Source organism: Rousettus aegyptiacus, unplaced genomic scaffold (genome assembly GCF_014176215.1).
Source record: "Rousettus aegyptiacus isolate mRouAeg1 unplaced genomic scaffold, mRouAeg1.p scaffold_m13_p_2, whole genome shotgun sequence".
Classification (NCBI taxonomy): Eukaryota; Metazoa; Chordata; class Mammalia; order Chiroptera; family Pteropodidae; genus Rousettus; species Rousettus aegyptiacus.
Window position 1 is genome coordinate 115379687 of NW_023416295.1, and position 21856 is coordinate 115401542.

Genomic DNA, 21856 nt, shown 5'->3' on the forward strand with positions numbered 1-21856 from the left:
GGATAACTAGATCTAACTGAATACCACACTTAATTCTTTTTTTTTTTTCTGGTGGAAAAGGTACATAGAAATGATAAGTTTGAGAAATAACCTATAATTTTCATTTTCGAATAAGATTAGTCTAATGCTCTCTGGATAGTTTGGGCAAAATGCACCCTAGGAAGAAGCAAAGTCTGTGCAGAAGCATTCTGGGAAAATAAATCCTGCCTGCAGGTAGAAGCCCACGTCAGATCTGGAGCAACAACTTATTCTTTAGAATACAACAGATAAACATATAACATTAGGTCTATATTACACAAAATGAAGAAAAAGTTGAAAAGCTTAGAATATCCTTATTCTCTCTGTATCATCAATCTGGATCATTCATTTGACAAATATATTAAGTGTCTACTATAATTCAGGCACTGTTCTAGGAGCTTGGGATAGACCAGTGGCCAAGACAGACAACATCTCTGATTTTATGGACCTTTAGTGTAATATGATACAATTAGAAATATATAATGGTATAATTAGAAAATTTAAAAATGTTACCATGGAAAAAATCCATCAAATTTGAGTAATTTAAATGTAAAGATGCAAAAATTCAAAATTATAATTTTACATAATTATAATAGCTAGCTGATATCTAATTAATAGACATCCATATAATATAATTTATATGTATTCATATATGTTCACAATTCATAAATAAGTATGATGGCTGGAAAGACATTTTACGTGCAGACATAGACACATATATATACTCTAGCTTAGTTTATCCAATTTACATTTTTTTGAGTGAATTAAAATAATAGATTCCAATATAATTAACAAGTATCCAAAATACTTAGTGGTACATGATTCGACACAGGAAAGACATTGTCTTAGTTGTCTTTTTAAAATGTGACTTATGTGATGAATTTTGAATAGTTCTAAATATTTTGCTGCATTTATGGAGACAAAAGTGTATTGGAGTTGGTGTTACAACTCAGAATTCTACCACATAATACATTAACATTGACCTCTATGGCCATGCCACCCTGAACATGCCTGATCCCTTCTGATCTTGGAAGCTAAGCAGGGTCAGGCCTGGTTAGTACTTGAATGGGAGACCACCTAGGAAGACCAGGTACTGTAGGCATTAAAAAACAAACAAAAAAATAAATTAACATTGGGATTTTGCAATATGACAACTTAGAGATATTTCTGCCTAATAGCAAAAATAATTCAAAGGTTGGGGGGGAGTGCCAAACCCAATCACTAAGCTGACCAAAAATGGTTCTGCTGTTGAATTTAACCTTTATCAAAATATTAAGTTTGAATAAAATGACTTTTTAATTAGCCTATGAATCTCTCAGGTCAATGAAATGTAATTTCCACTGTGCGGAAATATATCAAATGCTTTTTAGAGTTTACAACATTTATCTCGAAGAAAGGAAATAAAATCAGAATATTTTCTCTGAGATAAAATAGTGTGGTATGACTTTCAACTTGTGTTGTCTATTTTTTCTACCGACATACCTCTTTCTTCCTACAGAGAATAAACTGAAAGAAAATTAACCAATGCATACTAGAAGACGGAGGTAGTTCATAATAATGAATTTTCTGATAAACAAACTGGGAAGTTAGACGTTAAATAATAAGAACGCCTACTTTTACAAGTCTCAATCAATTAACATTTCTCAATTAAGCAACTACTCAGTGTATCTATGATCATTAGCTTTTCTACATCTTTTCTCAAGTGGAACGTAAACTTGGGATTTTTCAGCTGATCCTTATTTAGTGAATCGTAAGGAAATAAACTTCCCAAGTGGTTTGAAGATGTGATCTCATTATGTTAGCATCATAGTGATTTATTTACTTGGTGATCAAAATGATTCAAGAAACTCTCTCCAACTTCATAACACCAAAAGAAAGAGAAATTCTCTTTTAAAAGTTCGAATTGATAATTTGGCAATTAGAGGCAAAGAATTTTAGATATTAAAGTTAGAAAAGGAGCAATGAATTTTTTTCACACACACACACACACACACACACACTCAGGTATAATATGGCTCTTTGGTATCAATGAAAGTAGACTTGAATTTAGATAAATTATCCTATGGCTCCAAATATATTACTAGAGGAACTCAATCTTTACAAGTTAATTAGCATCCACTTGCCACTCTAGTCAGAAATATAGCAAATAACACCAGTTTACTTACAGAACTTTAAGACTGTAAAGGCCAGCAAATGCTCCCTTGGGAATGTACGTCAAAGCGTTTCCGGCAAGACGTCTGTGGGTTTCAAAGGAGAGGAGGGAGAGAGTGAGCATGGTTCTCTTCATGTGGAATTCATTTAGTTGTTAAAAAATACAATACAATTAAGTTCAAACCACAAATCCCCAAAACAACTGTAAAATACCTTCTTTTGTGAAAAATTTCTGTAAATTTCTAATCAAAAAGCTGGCAAAAAAAGTGCCTAAGAAGAAATAAAATAAATTATCTATTTTACAATAAATCCTCTAATAGCTTATACACTATATATATCACTCTCCTTTATTATTTTTTTAAATACAAAATCTGGGCAAGGGGATAGGGAGAAATGGGCAGTGGTCGTGAGGCTGATGCGCTATTGTTTCAGATAAGATGGTAAGAGAAACTTCTGCCGAGAAGGCATTTCAGCAAAGGTCTGAGCCAAGCAAGTATCAATGTGAAGGGAACAGTACTGCAAAGCCTTGAGGTGGGCATGTGCCTGGTGTGGTTCAGAAATTGCAGGGAGGCCAGTATGGCTGGAGTGGAATGACCAAGTGGGAGAAAGGCAGGAGGGGAGGTTGGTGGGGGGGCGGGGTGGGGAGGGGGGGCGGTGTCTGGGGCCATTCCACCCAGGGTTTTGGAGGCCACAATGAGGACTTTGGAAAAGGGAGTGATGTGATCAGATCTATGTTTCAAATAGGTTCTTCTGAGGGGACTTTTTAGAGGGGAGAATAGAGGCGAGAATGGAAGGATGCAAAAGACTAGGGCAGTTCAAATGGGAGAAGCTAGTGCAGTGCAGCCATGGTGGACGTGGTGAGAAGTGGTGGGATTTGGTGTAGAAGAAAGAAAAATCCAATCTGACAAATGACCAGGGTCACGGTTAAATGTAGGCTGCCAGGAAAGAGTAACATTTTATATTTATGGTTGTATTGTAGATAATCCACATGCTTTTGATTAGCTATCCAAAGTACTATACATAATACTGAAGTAAATGAATTGTGTATGACAATGATATGAGAGTTGCTTATTGAATTAAAACAGACTCAGGCTTGGTTGATGATCACAGATGGCTTAACTGATCAGACAAAACTGGCCAGTAACTGTTATTTCGGTCAAAATGTCCTTAACTGTTGTGTTCACAGGCACAACTTCAACACTACATTTTTGAGTTTTAGAACACAGCCTTGAAATGGGAACTTAACTCTTAAAGCTGCTATGGTATTGAGCAGCTTGATGGTTTCTGAGACATTGACTTTGGAAATGAAAAGGAGAGAGTAAAATTTATTTATTTATTTTATTAGTTTAAATTATTGTTAAGTATTGTTAAATACTTTTCTGTTACATTTCCTGAAATGTAACTCGCTTCACATGAATTGTTTTTCTTTTCTGACCCCTTGAGTTTGTATTCAGAACTAATCTGTGGAACCGTTGACCTGTGTTATCAGGAGAGTTTGTCTTAAAGCAAAGGGATTTATGATGTGTTCTTAGCTATTTGCTGGGCTGGTGGAAGATCTATCTATCTCATTGACAAAAACAGATTAAGGAAACCATTGCCTCCTTCCTTTCTTATTTCTTTACCATGAGGGATGGCTTTAGTAATTTTAAAATTAAATACATATAAACTATATGGAAAAAACTTTCAAATGAGTACACAATAGTGAGAACTGCACACAAATCCTTCCCATGTTGAACTGAACTAACAAATCTCGGGGCAACTTTGTTCCAACCCTAGAGAATACAGTTGGCTGAAAAGTATTACCTTTTTTTTTTCTCTTTCTAAAATTATTTCACAGGGATACCTATTTTATGATCATCTTTCCAAAATAAAATACATCAAAGGTAAACTTTTGTATCTTTTCATATGGTATAAAAAAGTTTTAATCCTTAAAGATACTACTCCATATTTAGAGCCCATATTGTCCCACCATTGTTAGTTTTACTGACTTAACTGCCATAAAAAGGAAAAAAAGTCATTAGGTTACAGTAGACACATTTCTCTTCAAATAAAGAAGTAGATGCTTTGGTGTTGTAACAACTAAAACATTTTTGAGAATGTATGCGTCTTTGAATCTTTATAATAATTTACTCCAAAGCAATCCGAAGGTTTTTTTTTTTTTTTTTTTTTTACTTCATTTTGTAAAATGGACAGACAAAATTGGACAATCTGATGTGGGCCCTGATTCCTCATTTCTGGACATTGGCTTGGAAAGAGAGAAGTGTATGGATAAAATGGGCCGAGCACTGAGAGAGGAAGGGGGTGCCTGACCTTGCTTGAGACCCTTGGGAAAATTACTGTATAAGGAACATGGTCCAACAAGGGTCCCCTCAGACAAATTCCAAAGGCAGAGTAGCATTTTCAGAGCTAAGTGAGAGGGTCTGGCAAATTCTATCAGCCCTCCCAGGTCAGTTCTTGTGAGAACTCCTTTGACTTCAAACTCTTCATTTTTTTTTTCTTCCCCTTTTTGGTTTTCTTTCTTCTCACCATTAATTTGCTGTGAGATTTAACACAAGTCACATTACCTCCCTGGACCTCATTTCACTTACTTAAAAAAAAAATGATTGTTTTTTTCCACTAAGGTCTTTTTCTTCTCTAAAATTGTTTTTATATTACCTGTGCATTTCCTGCTTACCCTCATTCTTTTCTCTCTTTCTCCCTCTACCTCCCTTTTCCTTCTTGTTTATTGTAAGATTTCTTTACTGCATATCACTAACATTTAAAAAGCACTTTCCCATGTTATATAGGAGGTAGAGCAGAGATTATTATTTGTAATTTTAAAGATAAAGATACCAAAGCTCAAAAGATTTTATGTAAAACAAAAAACACTGTTACTTTCCGATTTCATTTCAATGTAATCTGGTCTATTATGGAGCATGGAAGCTATGTAACAAGAGTGCTACTCAAATAATCAGAGCAGAATGAATTTGAATATGATAATCTTTATGATTTTTTAAAAGAAGACATTTCAGATGACTTAGCAGATTCATGCTGGCTCCTAGGACTTACTGCTTTATTTTCCAACTTTTACAAGGTACATGAGATCTACAGGGCACACATTCTAAATATGCTAACTTAATTTGTTCTAGAAATTTAGTGAGGGCTAACATTAGGGTTAATAGTAGTAGTTTTCTCCCTTTTCCCATTCTGATGATCTGGATGATATTTGCTTATTTTCAGTTTTCTAGTACATTTTCCTGCTCTGTGATTTTCCAATATTAATTTCAGTGGTTCCGTTACTATTTCTGAATTTCATTTCACTCTTAGTTATAATTCACCAAATAATTGTAAACTATTGCTTAAACATAAATTTTCTGAAGTCTCTTGTTCTCTTCTGGTGTCAAAATATTCTCACTTGAAAAAAATTATCCTAAAATAAAGTTAGCACAACCCGTAATAATATTGTAATTTGTGACTTTCAAAAGACAACAACATGAAAAAGATGAATATAGTAGTAAATTAAGATTGACTATTCATGATTCTAAGTGGTCTTGTTGCTTTTGGGGCTATCACATTTACAGGTTTGGCTTTGAGTTCATTTATATAGGAGTCAAGTGTCGGAGTCATCAAAGAGTTAGACACAAGTAGGATGAAACTCAAAGTCAGATGTAATCTATTAATCTTGACTCTGATGACAGTGATACATTATCGTTGTAATTGAAGGAGCTTGCCATGGTAGGTTTTCTTTTATAAGATGCCCATGCTGGCTGGAAGGGCCCAGATGACTTAGAGTTTGATCCCCTGGAGTTCATCTTTGGTAAGGTTTGCTGAAGCCTACTTGGCAGCCTCAGATACAAGATTTAACATTCCATCAACTATTTTCCTTCTCATTGGAGAAAAAAGTGTCTTTCCTTATATGCTTCAAGAAATTATAGTTTTCAAAAACTGGTATCTACTCCCCTCCCCAAGTAAATTAAGCATATTTAGCTGATCAAATCCAGCCAAAAATCTTCCTTTTTTAAACAGTGCATTTCTGAGCTATCATTTTGTTTGCATTATTAGATAGGACATAAAACAATTCAAATTTCAAGATTCAAGGTCTAAGGGAGATCCTTTAGTGGGCATATAGCCTTATAGTGTCTTTAACCACAGACTAATGAAGTTCAGTTTTCAACTCCTTTGTGAAGTCTTCCCTAATTAACAGTCAGCCTTCCTATCTGAGACATTCTATACAATGCTGTCTATAAAGGTTAATTTTCTACTCTTTTGTATGTAGTCTAACTGATTCGATTGTAGGTTCCTAAGGTCAAGAAAATTACTGCCTGCCCAGAGCAAGAAGCCAAATCAATATTTATTGATTGATTATTTGATGTCGTTTCCAAAGACATTTGGTCATAGTGCTACAGTTGCTTCAGGTCTGGCATAAGGATTCCAAGATGGTTCCCAGTTCATTACATAATTAGATCAGAAATAGGAGAAGAATATTCCTTTTTCATTATGTATTGATTTTAAATTTACAATTTCTTTCAGCACTTTCAATATGTCAGGTACAGTGCTTTTTGGAATATAAATAGTACCTACTATATATATATATTTAATTTTATGGTGACATTGGTTAATGAAATCTGATAAGTTTCAGCTGTACATTTTAACAGTAAGGCATATATATACCTACATCATGTGTTCACCTCCCATAGTTAGATTTCTTTCTGTCACCACGTATTTGACCCCTATTACCCTTGTAACTCCCTGTTCCCCCTCCCCGCTCTCTTCTGGTAATGACTAGTCTATTGTCCATGTCCATGAAGTACTTACTTTTTGTTAAACAATTTATAAGTGCTAGGCACAATGTTAATACATTGTGATATTTAATTATTGTAAAAATCATATTAAACAAGTGACACAATTATTCCCCTTTTACAAATGGGAAAGTGAGCCTAAAGGCAGTTATTTGCTCATGCTTAGATAGAAAAGTTTACACAAGAGAATTTGGTTCAGCATAGCATTTTGGCTTCCAATTTTGGATTTGTAACCATTACTTTAGTCAAATTAAAACTTTGGTTTAAGCATAATTTTGGTTAAAATTAGAGTGGTCTGGAACTTAAGTTGGTCTAAAACAGGAAAAGCACAAGGATAGAAATGGTTGCATCACTGAAGTTATCAGCAATAACATAGCCGTTGTCCACTGATTCTTATTCAAAGCCCTCCCATTGCCTTCCAGATCCCACACAATCTTTCTGCTCTCTCCACTATGACTGGTCTTCTGTCTTTCTTCTTCTTAGCCTCTTTTTTAATTCAAATCTTCCAAACATGAATGTTCCTCAAGTTTCTGTCCTCACGCCTTTTCTCTTTTTCCTCTAGTGATGCTCAAACTTCAGCGTGCATTGCTATGGCATAGGAGCCATACAGAATTCAGGACCCCAGGCCCCAACCCAAATTTAGTGAATTAGAGTTTCTTGGGGGAAGGACTGAGGAAATTGCATTTTTAATAAGCAGCCCGGGTGATTTTAATACAGATAGAGAACCATGCTGGGAGACACAGAGCCTATACCATCTCTCAAGGTCCTTATTTGTCCCAGTACCTTCCACAATCACCTATTTGTAAAAAACCCTCCATCATTCTCTCTAGAACAGGCTCATCATGCTCCAGGACTGACATTCTGACTGTGTTACTGACATTTCCAGTTGGAGGTCTTACAGGCTCCTGATGTTCCGTACACTCAGAATCAGACATCCTCTTGCCTTCAAGAGATCAGTTAATCCCCTTGAATTTTTCCTTTCTATTGACTGTGCCTCATTGGTCACCTGGTATCTAATTTCAAAACCTTACTCAGAGTCATCTCTCACTTTCAGACCTCCCGTTCAGTGTCTACAGTCAATCAATTGATGAGTCCCTGACTGTCTTCCTCTGCTGTGATTTCTCATATATTCCAGTGGATCTCAGACCTGGTGAAGAGCTGAAAAAAATAATAAGTCTGAGTCCCCACTGAGACCCGTTAAATCAGAATCTCTGGGAATAAGCCCTGGTAATTAGTAGTTTTAAAATTGCTCCAGGCGATTCTAATGCATATTCAAGGTGGGAAACTCTGAAATAGTTCTCACAGTCTAATATCACCTAGAGACCTTCACGGTCTTCATCCCCAGAGACAATGCTTCATTCATTAATTGTTGTGAGAATTAGGAGAGGTGATTAGTTAATGGATTTTAACAGTTATCCACAAGAGATGATAAGAACCTGAACTAGGTAGTGATAAAATAGAGTGAACAACTGGGAAAGGACTTGGAAATTAGCTGACACAGAGGGTGAGAAAGAATGACAGACACAGAAAGGAGCGATAGACACAGTAATTACAAATTTGGATAATCAGAATGGCGATGACAAGCGGGAAAGGCAGGAGAAAAAAATTTGAGGGGAAGGCATCAATGAATTTGGTTTTGCTTTAAAGTATTGGTGGGTTAGGTGGAATTGTCGCTTAGATAGCTGATGATTGCTAGAATGTGGTCCTTAGACTAGGAGAATCAGCATCGCTTGAGAATTAGTTACAAAAGCAAACTCTTGACATCCTTTGCTTCCATCCCCAGCCTGCCAAAAAACCCTCTGGTGGGGCCCAGCAACGTGTGGTTAATAAGCCCTCCAGGTAAGTCTGAGAACCACTTAGAATTCAAGAACTACTGTCTAAGAGTAGTGTTCCTTAAATTTTATCATGAATCAAAATCATTAAAGACAGTCTCCTGGGCCCGATCCCCAGGTTTTTTGATTCACTAGATTAGGGTGGGGCACAGAATTTGCATTTCTAATAAACTCACAGGTAGTGCCAAGGCTGCTGGCCCAGGGGCCACACTTTGAGAAACACTAGTCTAGCAATCAAAGGCAAAAGAGATCTGAACTAGAAATGTTGATTTGGGGGTAAGCTATATAACAAAAGTAGTTCAAATCTTGGGTTTCTAGCCCAGACAACTGCAGTAGTCTCCTAACTGGTCTATAGCCTACTAATGGTTTTCTCTGCTTCCATAATTCCCCAACCTATTTAGCATGTACATAAATCAGAGAAATCTTTTAAAATCACAAATCCTATTGTTTCAATAAGCTGCATACAACCATCCAATGGCTTCTCATTGCTCTTATTTAAATTCTGTACATTGCCTGATGGGTCTGGATTAATCTGCCTTCTTCTCCAACCCATCCCCACCCCTGACTCTGCTCCAGTTACAAACAGTCACATTCCTTCTTATCTCAGGGACTCTGCTCACTTTATTCCTCGCCAGAATCACTCCACCCAGCTCTTGGGACCACCGGCTCCTCATCCTTCTGATATTAGTTTAAATGGCATCTTCTTAGAGAGACTTTCTTTTCTTGTTATTCCTCGTTAATTATTTTCTACCTAACTGTGTTTGTGTTCCTCATCACTCTTATCGCAATCATCAAATATCATAAATGTTTGTTTCCTTGCTTATTATCTATCTCCCCCACTAGACTGTAAGCTCCCTTAGGGTGGGGATTTGTTGAATGAATGAACGAACCTTAGAAAGTCCTATTCACTCTTATTAAATACATGTTGAATGAATGAATCAAAAAGAACTGAGAAAAAAGACAATAAAATAAATGGCAGAAATTTGGGGGAGTATCTACATTGTACAGGAGTTGGGGGTGGAGAAGAAAGACATGTTAAAAGGAAAAAAAACATGAGGGAGAAACGTAGGGCAGTTTTAAAATAGTACCCTAATTGTCATGACAAAAGATGTATATATATTAAAAAAACATATGTACATACACACATATACATATATACACACATTCATGTGCACACATACAAATACACACACACACAAACACACACACACATATATATATACACACACACACATGCATACATAAGAACAGATATCTAAATGTTTATAGCTAGCTGTATGGATAGATATATGGAAGAGAAGCATAATAACCTCCACAAAATGACACTAGAGTAAGTTTCAAAGAGGCAGCATTTATCATCATTTGTCAAATCTATGAAGATGAGATTGAGCACTGTGAAAGGCCAAGAGGCAGAAAGATTATTCATGGACATGAAGGTGTTCTCCTTTTACTAACTCAACTCAATATTTTAATTTTAATTTACCAAAATCATCATCATTTTATTTGATCCTCAGGAAAAAAAATTCAAAAGACAGGCAGGACAGCTCTCACCATTTTCAGGAACATGATGAGGAAGTAGAAGTAACAAGCATAGATTGGGCTTTCAGGAAGTTTGGTGTATCTCTCATTACACATTTTATCTGCAGTAATAGATTTCTACTATTTGTACAGAGATTTTTTAAGGCCAAACATAATATGAGTAAACAGGGCCAGGGAACAATAGTAACTTAAAACAGACCTCCCTAGAGCTTCTCATGTTCTCTTTCTAAATTGAGTACTTGATTCCAATAGCATTAGAATCTGGGAAGATTTTAAATTTACTTGGAAGTAAAGAATTTAGATTGTTTAAAATGGTAACAATTCATTTTCCCCTTGTTTAATCAGGCTATCAATCTAAGTTTAATGGCATTTGGAGATATCAGCATTAGGCGCTATCTACCAATAGCTCCTAACATCTGAACCAAACTTCGATGGACCAAGCGTAGGATTTTTTATGTGTCCAAATAGTAAACATTAACATGAAGTCCCCAGTAGAATGAATAATGAGAACTAGAGGAAATACTGTAGAACAGAAATGCAATTATTGCTGAGGATGTTAAAATTTGGTAAAGAACTATCTACATTGGTTATCTATATCTATTAAAACTTATAGCTGGAAACAGCTTGTCTTTCGCAAGTCCTGGATACCTGGAATTACTGCAAAATCAAGCTTATGAAATAAGAAAGAAGGGATTTAGAAGTTTTTTGAAAGTGTTTTCATTTTACTAATACAGCTTGATATGTAAATTATAGTTTACCAAAGTTCCTTCATCATTATTTCATTTGAATAACTGAAACATCTCAAAACACAGGCAAGACAGCTCTCCATTATCTTCTGAGGCCCAGAGAGGTCAAGAGAAGGATTGACTAGTAAGTGGCAGTGCCAGGACAGGAGCCATGGCCATCTGCATCTAGGTACTAGATACTGCTCTCTTCTCTCTGCACAGTACAGCCTTACCACACTCAGGTCAGATACAGTTTGGTTTTGTTTTGCCTTTTTTTTTTTCTTTTTTCTTTTTTTGAGAAAGAAAAAAAAGATATTCTGTGCTGTCGCATTGTAACAGAAGGATATTTGGCTTGTCTGGTCACCTTGTAGATTTATAAAAAATAAGTAAATAACAAAAGAGATCTGAATATACGAAAACAGTGACCCAGGTAGTTAGTGTTCCAGAATGTCAGGAGAGGGAAAAAGAGACCATTAACTTCTATTCTTCTTCTTAGATATTTGCTCCAGATAGTCACTTTCTCCAGGGTTACAATATATATTTTTTAAGCATTAAGTCAGTGAATACTTTTAGGGCTTTATTGATTCTTAGAGGGTTTTGAACTATGGCACTATTGTTAAACTTGGGTGATGAATGAGAGATGAACTATGGCTGTCCACAGGCTTTACAACATAGTTAAATGGATTAAACTAGAGAAATGATATAGTGGGTAATTAGAGCTAAGGGGAAGAGTGGTAACTTGGATTTATTAATAGTGATTTTTAAAAATTGAGTTTTGTGATGAGAGTTTGGTTAGAATTACTAACTATTGGTAGTAGTTTCCTACTTAATAGATAAAGAGGTAAAACAGGCATGAGCTGAATAAATCGAATGAAAGAATACTTGCAGAACAATGCCTTAATTGTCATAAAAAAAGACACATACACAATGACAAATATTGAAATATCTATATCTAGCTGTGTGGTTGATCATTTGTTAGTTCAGGCAGAATGCTATATAAAACATGTTGCTTAAGTATCTGTATGTATACAGAAAAACATTAAAGTTTTATACTCATTAAGTAATGCTAAATTGGTGAAATTCTGCACTTAAGAACTCTGAAGATACTTTTTTCTTAGCCAATAGATGATGACAATGAACGAATAATCTGGTATGCAGTCACTTCCTGCTGGGGAGACAGTTTTCTTGCTTTCTTTCTCATTCCCTCTTTTTCATTCCCTCACATGTACATATACACAGATGAACATATACACACATCATTATGAAATTCAGTTCAAACAATGCTTTAAGTGTTCACCTTTGTAAACCACTTTACGAGGTACTGTTGGGGAAAAGAAATGCATAGATGAATCACAAAAAATTCCTGGCCCTTTCTCTACTTGCTGAGTCTGGCTTTGAAAGCGAGTTTGAATCTTAGCTCTGACACTTTTTGACTCCATTATCTGGATAAGTTTCTTATTTTCTCCGTACTTGGGTTTTCTTTTCTTTTTTATTTTTTACATCTGTGTACTGGAAATAATAATATCTATTTTTATGGGGTTGTTAAGAGGATTCAGTAGGATAATATGAGTAAGCTATTGTTGTTATTATAATTATATTATTTCAAAGGTCTTACACTCTAGAAGAGATTATTGACTTAAATATAGTTAAGTCTAATAGAAATAATTAGCAACATAATAAAGGCATAATCAAAATGCTGCTTAAATGAGTTTTAAGAAACAAAACAAAACATTACCCTATAAATTTACCTTAGGAAACAAAGGAATAAACCAAGAGAGCCGATCATTTTTCCAGGTTCTATAAATACTATCCCCTTTTGCCACTAAATGAATAACGATGTCTTCAAAACATCAGTTAAGATGCCACACAGAGTTACATATGGGAAAGTGGTCTCACTTTTAAATTCAGCAAGTCAGCGGCTCAGCAGAGGGAATTCAAGAACAGAATGAGAAAACAGAATGAATAGTCTTTAAAAGGTGTTTTCTATTTCTGAAATTCTGTGATTCCATGGTCAACATACTTGATGGAATTTCCAGAAATATAAAAATAAGACAACTCAGAAAAATAGCATTTTCAAATGGTAGTTCCTTTTCTGTTTCTTTTTTTTTCCTGAATTTTTCTCAATTATCCTTTGAAAAACTGGCCTTAGAACAGAATTAACATTCACCTCATGAAGAAAAGGGAGTTTTTTGAATAAGTTGGGGTCACTAAGGAGGAACTCTATTTAAAAAAAGGCCTTGGGGAAAGTGAATTATTTATTGATTTAGTTTGTAGTATAAAGTTGAGGTGTGTGTTGAGGGAGAATGAAAAAGCCTTTTGCCATCACATCTTATAAGGAAATAAAAGAGAAAAAAATAGGAAATGCAAGCTTTAGAAATATGGGGGTAAACAGGACTAAGTATTACATGTTAATTATGGTGTGGGAGAGAGGCTGAGAAGGATATAAATGAGAACATAACCTTGATGTCTGAAATTTACTAAAAATAACCTTTAAAAATATTGGCTAATGTCAATTAAATCTGTTATTTTTTTTCTAAGGTAGCTGACTTGTGTCTTTTACACATGCTGCTTTCTCATTAGTTCATTCATTCATCAAAAATTTATTATGTATTATGTACCAGCCATGACGAAGACAGACATATTCCCAACCCTAACGAAGGTTAAATTCTAGTCACAAAAATGACCAGAGAGAAAAGAGAAGAAAGAAAAAAAAAAAAAAGGCTCCTGGATAACCCAGAGTGAAAATCTGTTCCTTGAATAATAAAATCTCGATGTATAGTCTAGTAATCTAAGCTTCCCCAGCGTAACTGTGATAACAATCTGGGCATATTTAGCTGATTTCAGTATTAAAATAATAGCATTTGTTAATGATATAGTGCCATCAAAAATAAATACAGATAAAACTCTAAAGGGGAGGAATTTGAGAATACTATCCTCTTGAAAAAAAAGATCGACGTAGTGTAATTTGGTTGCGATGGAATGTTCTTTCCACCTCCCATGGTGGATTGTGTGGTGCATCAACAATTTAAATTATTCCTCAAATTGGACCCTGACTTTAGGACTTATAAAGGAAATATTTTCAAAAGAGGTCATTGCTTAAACAATTCCTTTAATCAACAGTCAGAGGATTTACTCAACTAATGGTGCCAAACTTTCTTCATGAAGACTATGATGGTGCATAATTTCCTTAGTCCCCATCACTCAAAAGGGTAAGAGGATCAAACAAACTTTTAAATGTAGTTTTTTGGCTTATACAGATCTTTTTCATCTTCTGGAAAGTGATTACTAGACTTAATTAAGATTCCTCTGTGTATCATTAACTAATTTTAGTTTCCTCCTTTTTAATTTTATTATTTTTTTTACAGTGAGTTTGGGAGGGCCCAGTTTTAAGTCTTCTGTGGATCTTATTTTTTTCTGTGCAAGCCTTGAGGGAAGCTCAATTTAAAAGTAGGAAAAGAGTAATTAAAAGTGGACAGGACAAGAAGCTTTGGTGCTATGAAATGTGGACTCGATTCTCCCTGTCACAGCCGAACCAAGTAGCAGTTTTTGGTTTTGATTATAGCTTCACTTGCTATTTTAATAAACATGAACCAGTATTCGAACTTTTAATATCCTGCTGTTTAACTATTTCCAAAGAGCCATCTAGCTCTTTTAAACAAGGTTTGTTTTAAAATTTTAATTTATTTGGCTCAGTCTCACCTTAGAATGCTGTAGCTTCATGGTAAACTCTATTATAACTTGATTTCCAGAATCATAAGCAATTTCCCCCCCCCGCTCCCCCAGTAAGTGCTTCCTCATGTGCCAAATTGTTGGTGCTGACAGCTTTTCTGCCTCGTTTTATCTGGTTCCCACAGTAAGTATGAGAAACAAACACAAGAATGTGTCCAGTGCTAACTGGACGCATCATGACTGCAGTGATACTTACAGCTCCTCTAGGAAGCGGAGGCTGTACAGAGGACTCGGGGACAGTTGACTGATGTTGTTCATACTGAGGTCTCTGGAGAGGAGGAAAACAGACAGTGAGTGAGAAGCGGCGTATGCCGCCACAAGGAAATCCAGCTGTTCAATTCACACATTTTTAAGCAATAGAGCCAAACGAACCCATTCTTTTGCTTGACAGATGAATCACTATTTTGTGTCTTAAATATATTCATTTTCTTCTACCCCTCCCTTCCAGCCATCATGGGCTCTCTATCCAATTTGGGACCCTAGAAGGAGCTTATAAGAATTCAAAATGATTTAGACCATTCATGGTCATGGTTGTAATTCTTCACGTTTAAAATTATGTGAGCAGGACAACGAAGGAAAGACATAACTCAACTTTGTGTCTTGCTTTAAATTTTGTGACAAAGAAAAATGCCTTCACCAGGCAACTCTGGAAGTCCTGTTCCTCTGGGACTATAAGCACCTTGTAAAAACAAATGTTTTGATTCAAAGAAACTTAAAACAAAACAAAACAAAACAAAACAAGACAAAAAGCCTATTCCCTCTTTCTAACATGTTCCTTTTGCAGGTTCTCGGATTGCATTAAATAAGTGAAATGAACCATTAAACAAGGGTGTAATGGGATCCTGCTCTGTAGCACACTTCCTGCCGGGCCTGCACAGTAGTTCCTGGCACGGGAAACAACGAGCCACTTTGGGCAGAACTCAATCAATTTTTGTTTTAAGCGAAACTCCGTGTAATTAGATTTTATTCTGTTTTTACTTTTCTGTTTCTTTATTGTCTCCCACATAATCTTACAGCATCATTGGTATATGCCATCTGTATCTCAGAGCCCAAAAACCAACTGCTAGACAGATTCTAATCAACACCAACTAAGACTTTACATAACCATCGCTGAAGACTGACTTAAAAAAGATTTGTTGCTGAAACCTGGAGATTCAGAACTAATGCCATTATAGTCTGAGACGGGGTCTACATACTTCAAATTTATCTGGAGATAACACAATGAGCTTCTTATTTATTTTTTATTGATTTAAGTAACATATAACACTGTATTTGTTTTAGATTTACAACATAATTATTTGATATATGTATATATTTTGAAATAATTACCGCAATAAATTTAGTTAGCATCCATCATGACACATAGTTTCAAAAAGTTTTCTTCTTGTGATGAGAACTCGTAAGATGTTCTCATAGCAACTTTTAAATACACAATACAGAATAATTAGCTATAGCCCATACTGTACATTCCATCCTCAGAACTTATTTATCTTACAACTGGAAGTTTGTACCTTTCGACCACCTTCATGCATTTCATGCATGAGCTTTGTAAAACATCTAGGTTATTCCTGTTATTGACATGGCCACTTTCGTTGCATCTAACCAGCTGATTTCAGTATCAAAACTTGGTTCCTTTATCAAACATTGACTTTTGATCAGTGATGCTAAGACTTGTGGAATAGTTCACTTTCTGCCTTTAGAAAATCATTACATGTACAAGGAGGTAAAGTATTTTACTAAATGTTTTAGAGTATGGTAGAAAAGCAGTGTTATTAACTTTAATGTTAGTGTACAATGGTATAGCTGAGTTAAATGCTACATTCTCAAGCTAAAACTAAACAATGCCAAAATTACAGACATAAAAAATATAGAAAATATTTTTAAATCTAGATTTCTCTTATTTATTTATTTATTTATAGTTTAAAAATTAAATTTATTGGGGTAGCATTGGTTAATAAAATTATATGTTTCAAGTGTATAATTCAATAATACATCATTTGTATATTGCCTTATACGTTCGCCACTCAAAGTCAAAACTCCTTCTGTCACCATATAAATTTGGATTTTTTCTGGCATTGTCTAGATAAGAGAGCCAAATAATTGATTAGCAATTTCAATTTTTGTGTGTGTGCAGATAATTCTCTGAAGTAGAAAAGTTGTTTAGTTCACTGAATGAACATATATTTAACTAATATATGCAATTTCTGGATTCTTCACAGGGACTATATAATCTCTGCAAAGGCTTGATATTTCTCAGGGATATTTTTTAAATTGATATCCTACTTATTTCCTGAAAGAATCAAGTTGGTTTGCTTTTGGAGTATGTTTATTGGTAACCTACATCAAACAGTCTCAACATTATGACAGCTAGTGCGAAGAGCACTGACTTTCCTCTCCTCTGATAGTTTTCTGTGTGTGATGTGCAAATCAGTTCTGGACAAACAGTAATCTTGTCTATGTGCAGAAATCTCTAAATAGAGCACGGAAATTTACATATTAAGGAGAGTCACAAGCACTCCACTTTATTTTAATATTTATCAACCTTTTTCAGGCACCTAGAAGTGATGCTTATATAACTATCCATTCTCAGGATTCCCACTGGAGCACTTTTTATGGTGGAGCAGCAGAGAGAGGGCAGGTGTTGTTAGGGTATGGCGTCTCAGGTTTGAATTCAGGCCTCCCCATTCACTAGCTGCATGATCTTGGAAAATTAACCTCTCCGTGCAGGCTTTCTCATATTTAAACAAGGGTGTCTCTACTTTAATAGCTTGAAACTGTGTGATTAGTTGTTTCAAATCAGAAGGGAGCAACTTAATTTTCTTCTTAAAAAGGAGAGTACCTCTCTTACCCAATAGGAATTAGTAACTTCTCCATGTTACCTGACATTGCGGTTCATCTTAGAAAATGATCTAGTCCTGGTAAGCCAAAGCTTTATCACCTGTTTTCTAGTAGAGGCTATTTTCTTTTAAAGAGCTTCCAGTTATACATATAAGCCTATAGCTGAAAATAAGTTTTAGTAACAGTAATCTAAGCTAAAATAAAATAGGCTGCTAAAATATAAATTCAAAGTGGATAAGGTAAAAATTAACTTGTTTGCATTCACTTTTTTCTTTCTGTGTGCACCTTTTGCATTGATGCTCAAACGTGGTAGAGGTCCTCCAGCTCAGTGCTTCCCAAAGTATCCATGGTGAAAGACCAATTTTAAAAAATGCCTAATTTGCTATGGGCTTATATTTTTGTAAAACATAACTATAATTATAGAAAAGTGAAATAAAAAGACAAAGATATGCAAAATAGAAACCTCAGCATTTTATGTGATTCAACGGAGATTATTCAATTACTACAAAAGTTTCTAAACCTTTACTCTCAAATTCTTAACTGCTGTGGATCAGTAAAAAAACAGCCATGGCTGGGATTGGTCCTCGGACCACTCTTTGGTTAGCAATGTTTTTCTTGCCTTCATGTCAAGAAGGGCGAAGCTTAAATTACCTGAGTAATTTAACTCAACTTTGATTTTAAAATGATAGAAAGAGAAGAATCTTCTTAATCTGTACAAACGTATTCTCATTCTGACTCTTAAATTATTTTTAAACTTTTTCTTTAATTTTTCTATAGTATTTGATGTTTCTGACACCTGCAACACATATAACTTTAGCAGCAAATGAGGGCATCTTAAAATAATTTCTAAGCCTGTACGTTACTTTTTAAGCTGTTATTTTTCAAAATAGCCCTATTTTATACCACATTTTGTTCATGATTCGGTTTTCTAAAAGTCAGTAAAAAGATGTGGTGGATCTCTTAAATATTTTATCTTTTGCCAACATGTTAGAATTAATTATGAAGAACTGGTCACTAGGTAAAAATACCTCATAAAAAATGGATGATTCATTGTGCCAAGGTGGTCAAAAATGTGAAACCATTCTGCCTTGTCTCACCCTGCTCTTGTCTATGCTGCATTAATGACTATCCAGTAATCTAGAACAGGGGTAGCAAAGCTCCACGGGAAATGTTGAGTATATATTGGAATCACCTCAGGAGCTTTAAATAAAGTAATGCCCAGGTACCACCCCCAGAATTTCCGAGTTAATTTGTCCAGCAGGGGCCCTGGGATTTTAACAAGATTCTTAGGTAATCTGAATGTTTAGCCGAGCCTGAGAACCCTGTGCAGGAGCAAATCTAAATTTCTAGATGAGTGCTTTGAGTGCTACAACTCACTCAAAATTTAGGAGGCTTAAGATAATTGAAGGTACTGTTTTCTGTGAGTAGAGAGTTCCATCTAAGCAGACAGTATCTTTCTTTTCTTGAAAATGTTTTTGTTGCTTGCAGCTCTTACTTTTTCTTCACTTGACAACAATTAATTAAGCATTCACTGTGGGCAGGTCTGGGAACACAGTGGAGAATGAATTCAAGTCATCTTCAACTTTTCCCTTTCCCACCATCCCTATGGCCATAAGATACCCAGTGTCAATTATAGTACAGAACTTGCTTCTGGATCTGGCCTCTCTTCTTTCTTCTTGGCTGCTACCTTTGGTCAGGTCCTTCTTTTGTAGTTAACTGTTCTGCTCTCCGTGCTTACTGTGTCTCATTCTAGGTCACCTTCTTCACCATAGCCAAAGAGATTGGTTGCTCTGAAAAGTCCATCTGATCATCACTCCACCCAGAATTACTGCTAGCCAATAGGAAAGGGGTTGAGGGGTGGTCAATTGCAGAAAGGATCTTTTTTCTCCCATTGAAGCAGCCACAGAGTAGGCATTAGATTCACATAGGAGCACCGGTCCCTGGTACCAAAAAGGTCGGGGAATGCTGTCTTAGAGGAACTACTACCCAAACATCTTAGGTTCTTCACAATATGGCCTAAAGTATGTTTCCACCTTGATTTTATGCCATTTTTCTCTATGCAATGTGTGCTCCAGTTCTACTGAAATTCTTGCTGTTTCCCTCTGCTTCTGTCTTTACACATGAGTCCCTTTTTTTATCTAGTCTTTTTTAGCCTATTTCTAAATTACTGCTGTATTCTCCTCTCCCCATTCAAGATCTAGCTTAACAGACCCTTGTGTTTCTGACACAACCTCTTATCTCTCCAGCTTAGTCATTCTCTATTTCAAAGTCTAGCCCTTTGATACTTCTAGTATCAAAGCCTTGTTTTAGCCTAAGAACCTGGCTTAGATCATGTATCGATTAACTGGATCAATATCTCACCAACCCTTTCAACTCCCCAGCCTCCTTTCTTCCATGTCACTCTCTTGGCAAGAACTTGGCTCTGGGAAAACACCATAATTCATCTTTTCTATTACTATCCCAGGGTACTGAGTGATACTTGAAAATAAAAACTCAGAAATGTGCAGATTAGTCACTATAAATTCATGGTCTTTGTGGGTTCTCAACACTGCTGTACAATCCTATTATTTGTTATTGCTCAATTTACTCCCACAGGGACTGTAGCCAACCTTTACCACTTGCCTCAAACCTCTTAATCAACAACTGCTCCCATTATGGGGCACCCTCCCCCTTACTTCATGGGAATAGCTGGAATTCTTTAGACCACCAGACATGAAATAGGCCAAATTCTTGTTCTCTTTTGTTCTCTGCTTACTATACCCATACTGTTCTCCTCGCTCAGTCTTGTTACTTGTGTCTCATCCCCTCTAGGATGCTACAGCTCATTATTCCAAATAATTCCTTCTATTTCTTGTATTTTTAAAAATCTTCTCTTTTTCCCTTTCATTGTATAAACATAGTCAATTTTTTTCCACTACTAAAACAAAAGGAAAACAAGATCTTTCGGTCTCATGTCTTCCTTCACCTGCTACCCAGTCTCTCTCATTCCCTGTGGTTGTTTATAGCCTACAATTGTAGTCTCCACCCTCTATTCCCTTTCCAGCCACAATACACAGGCTTTCGTCTCTACACTCCAATGAAACTGCTCTTGCTAAAGAAACAACGACCACCATACTGTCAAATCTAATGAACGCATGGCTCACTGGACTTCTCTCCTGCATTAGACATGCTCTTTCTAGAAACTCCATATTGTTTCCAAGTCATTATTCTCTTAGGATTCTTTCCATACTTTTTTTCAACCTTTCTACTTTATAGACTCCTTTGTGGATTTTTCTTCTATTCACCCCTTAAATGTCAGTGTTCTCTGGAGTTAGACTCTTGGCCTAGTGTTCTTCCATCTTTACCCTTTCCTCTTGAAGGCTATTATTTACTCTCATGGATTTAAGTATTAGTTGGATGCTTGCAACCATCCAAATCTCTCTCCTAAATTTCAAAATCATATATCTAATTTCCTTCTGGATATGTCCACTTAGCAATCTTACAGGAATGCACCATGTCTAAAATGGAAATAATTGTTTCTATTCCAACCTGTTTCTTTTTCTGTAGAGCCAGTTTCTAGTTAATGCCACAACCATCTTCCTGTCAAATACTATCTAAGCCTTCTTTGCTTTTTTCATCACCTTAACCTATCCCCTTTTCTTTCTTCTTACTCTGCCATGTGGCAGGCCCTCACCACCTTTGACCTGGTCACCTGAAATTACCTCCCAACTCGGTGGCTGCATGCTACCAGTCTTATCCTTTCAGGCTGACTAGGCTTCAGAAATGAAGAATCAGCCAAATCACTACCCTACTTAACACCTTTCAATTACTCTCCAAATGAAATCTACATTTGTTAGTATTACACATAATCTCCATTGTGTAGCATACCAGCCCTTTACCACACTGGGATATTGATTCTAATTCATCTTTCAAGACTCAGATAGGGTGTCATGTTCTCCATACTCCAAGGTTAGTGTAAATGATTTGTCCTATGTCCTCTTGTATCACCCTATACATTGAATTTAAAACATCATATTGAAATGACATGTTTATGTCTCTGTCTCCCACAGTAGGCTGTAACTTCTCATGATCAGTGGCCATTTTTTTCATCATAGTACTTGTAGTGTCTAGCCGAGTCTTGCCATATGTAGAAGATACTCAGTGAATGTGAAATTGAACACCCTTTTACTGCCTCCTTCCTATGAGTGACTAGCAGATGATTTTACTCAATCCAAAAAAAAAAAAAAAAAAATCATGTGTCTCATGA

The 21856-nt window shown here is 35.8% G+C and overlaps 1 protein-coding gene and 1 pseudogene across 1 annotated transcript in view; one reads left to right on the plus strand and one right to left on the minus strand.

The window, feature by feature from the left end:
- The window catches only part of LGR5 (leucine rich repeat containing G protein-coupled receptor 5), a 114291-nt gene that overhangs the window by 46756 nt on the left and 45679 nt on the right, over positions 1-21856 (minus strand). The window contains exons 2-3 of the mRNA XM_016148380.2: positions 14969-15040; positions 2184-2255 (exon numbers count right to left, since the gene is read on the minus strand). Coding sequence (XP_016003866.2) covers positions 2184-2255; positions 14969-15040 — 144 coding nt within the window. The remainder of the gene's footprint in view (positions 1-2183; positions 2256-14968; positions 15041-21856) is intronic.
- On the plus strand, positions 1002-1120 carry LOC118614616 (annotated as a pseudogene).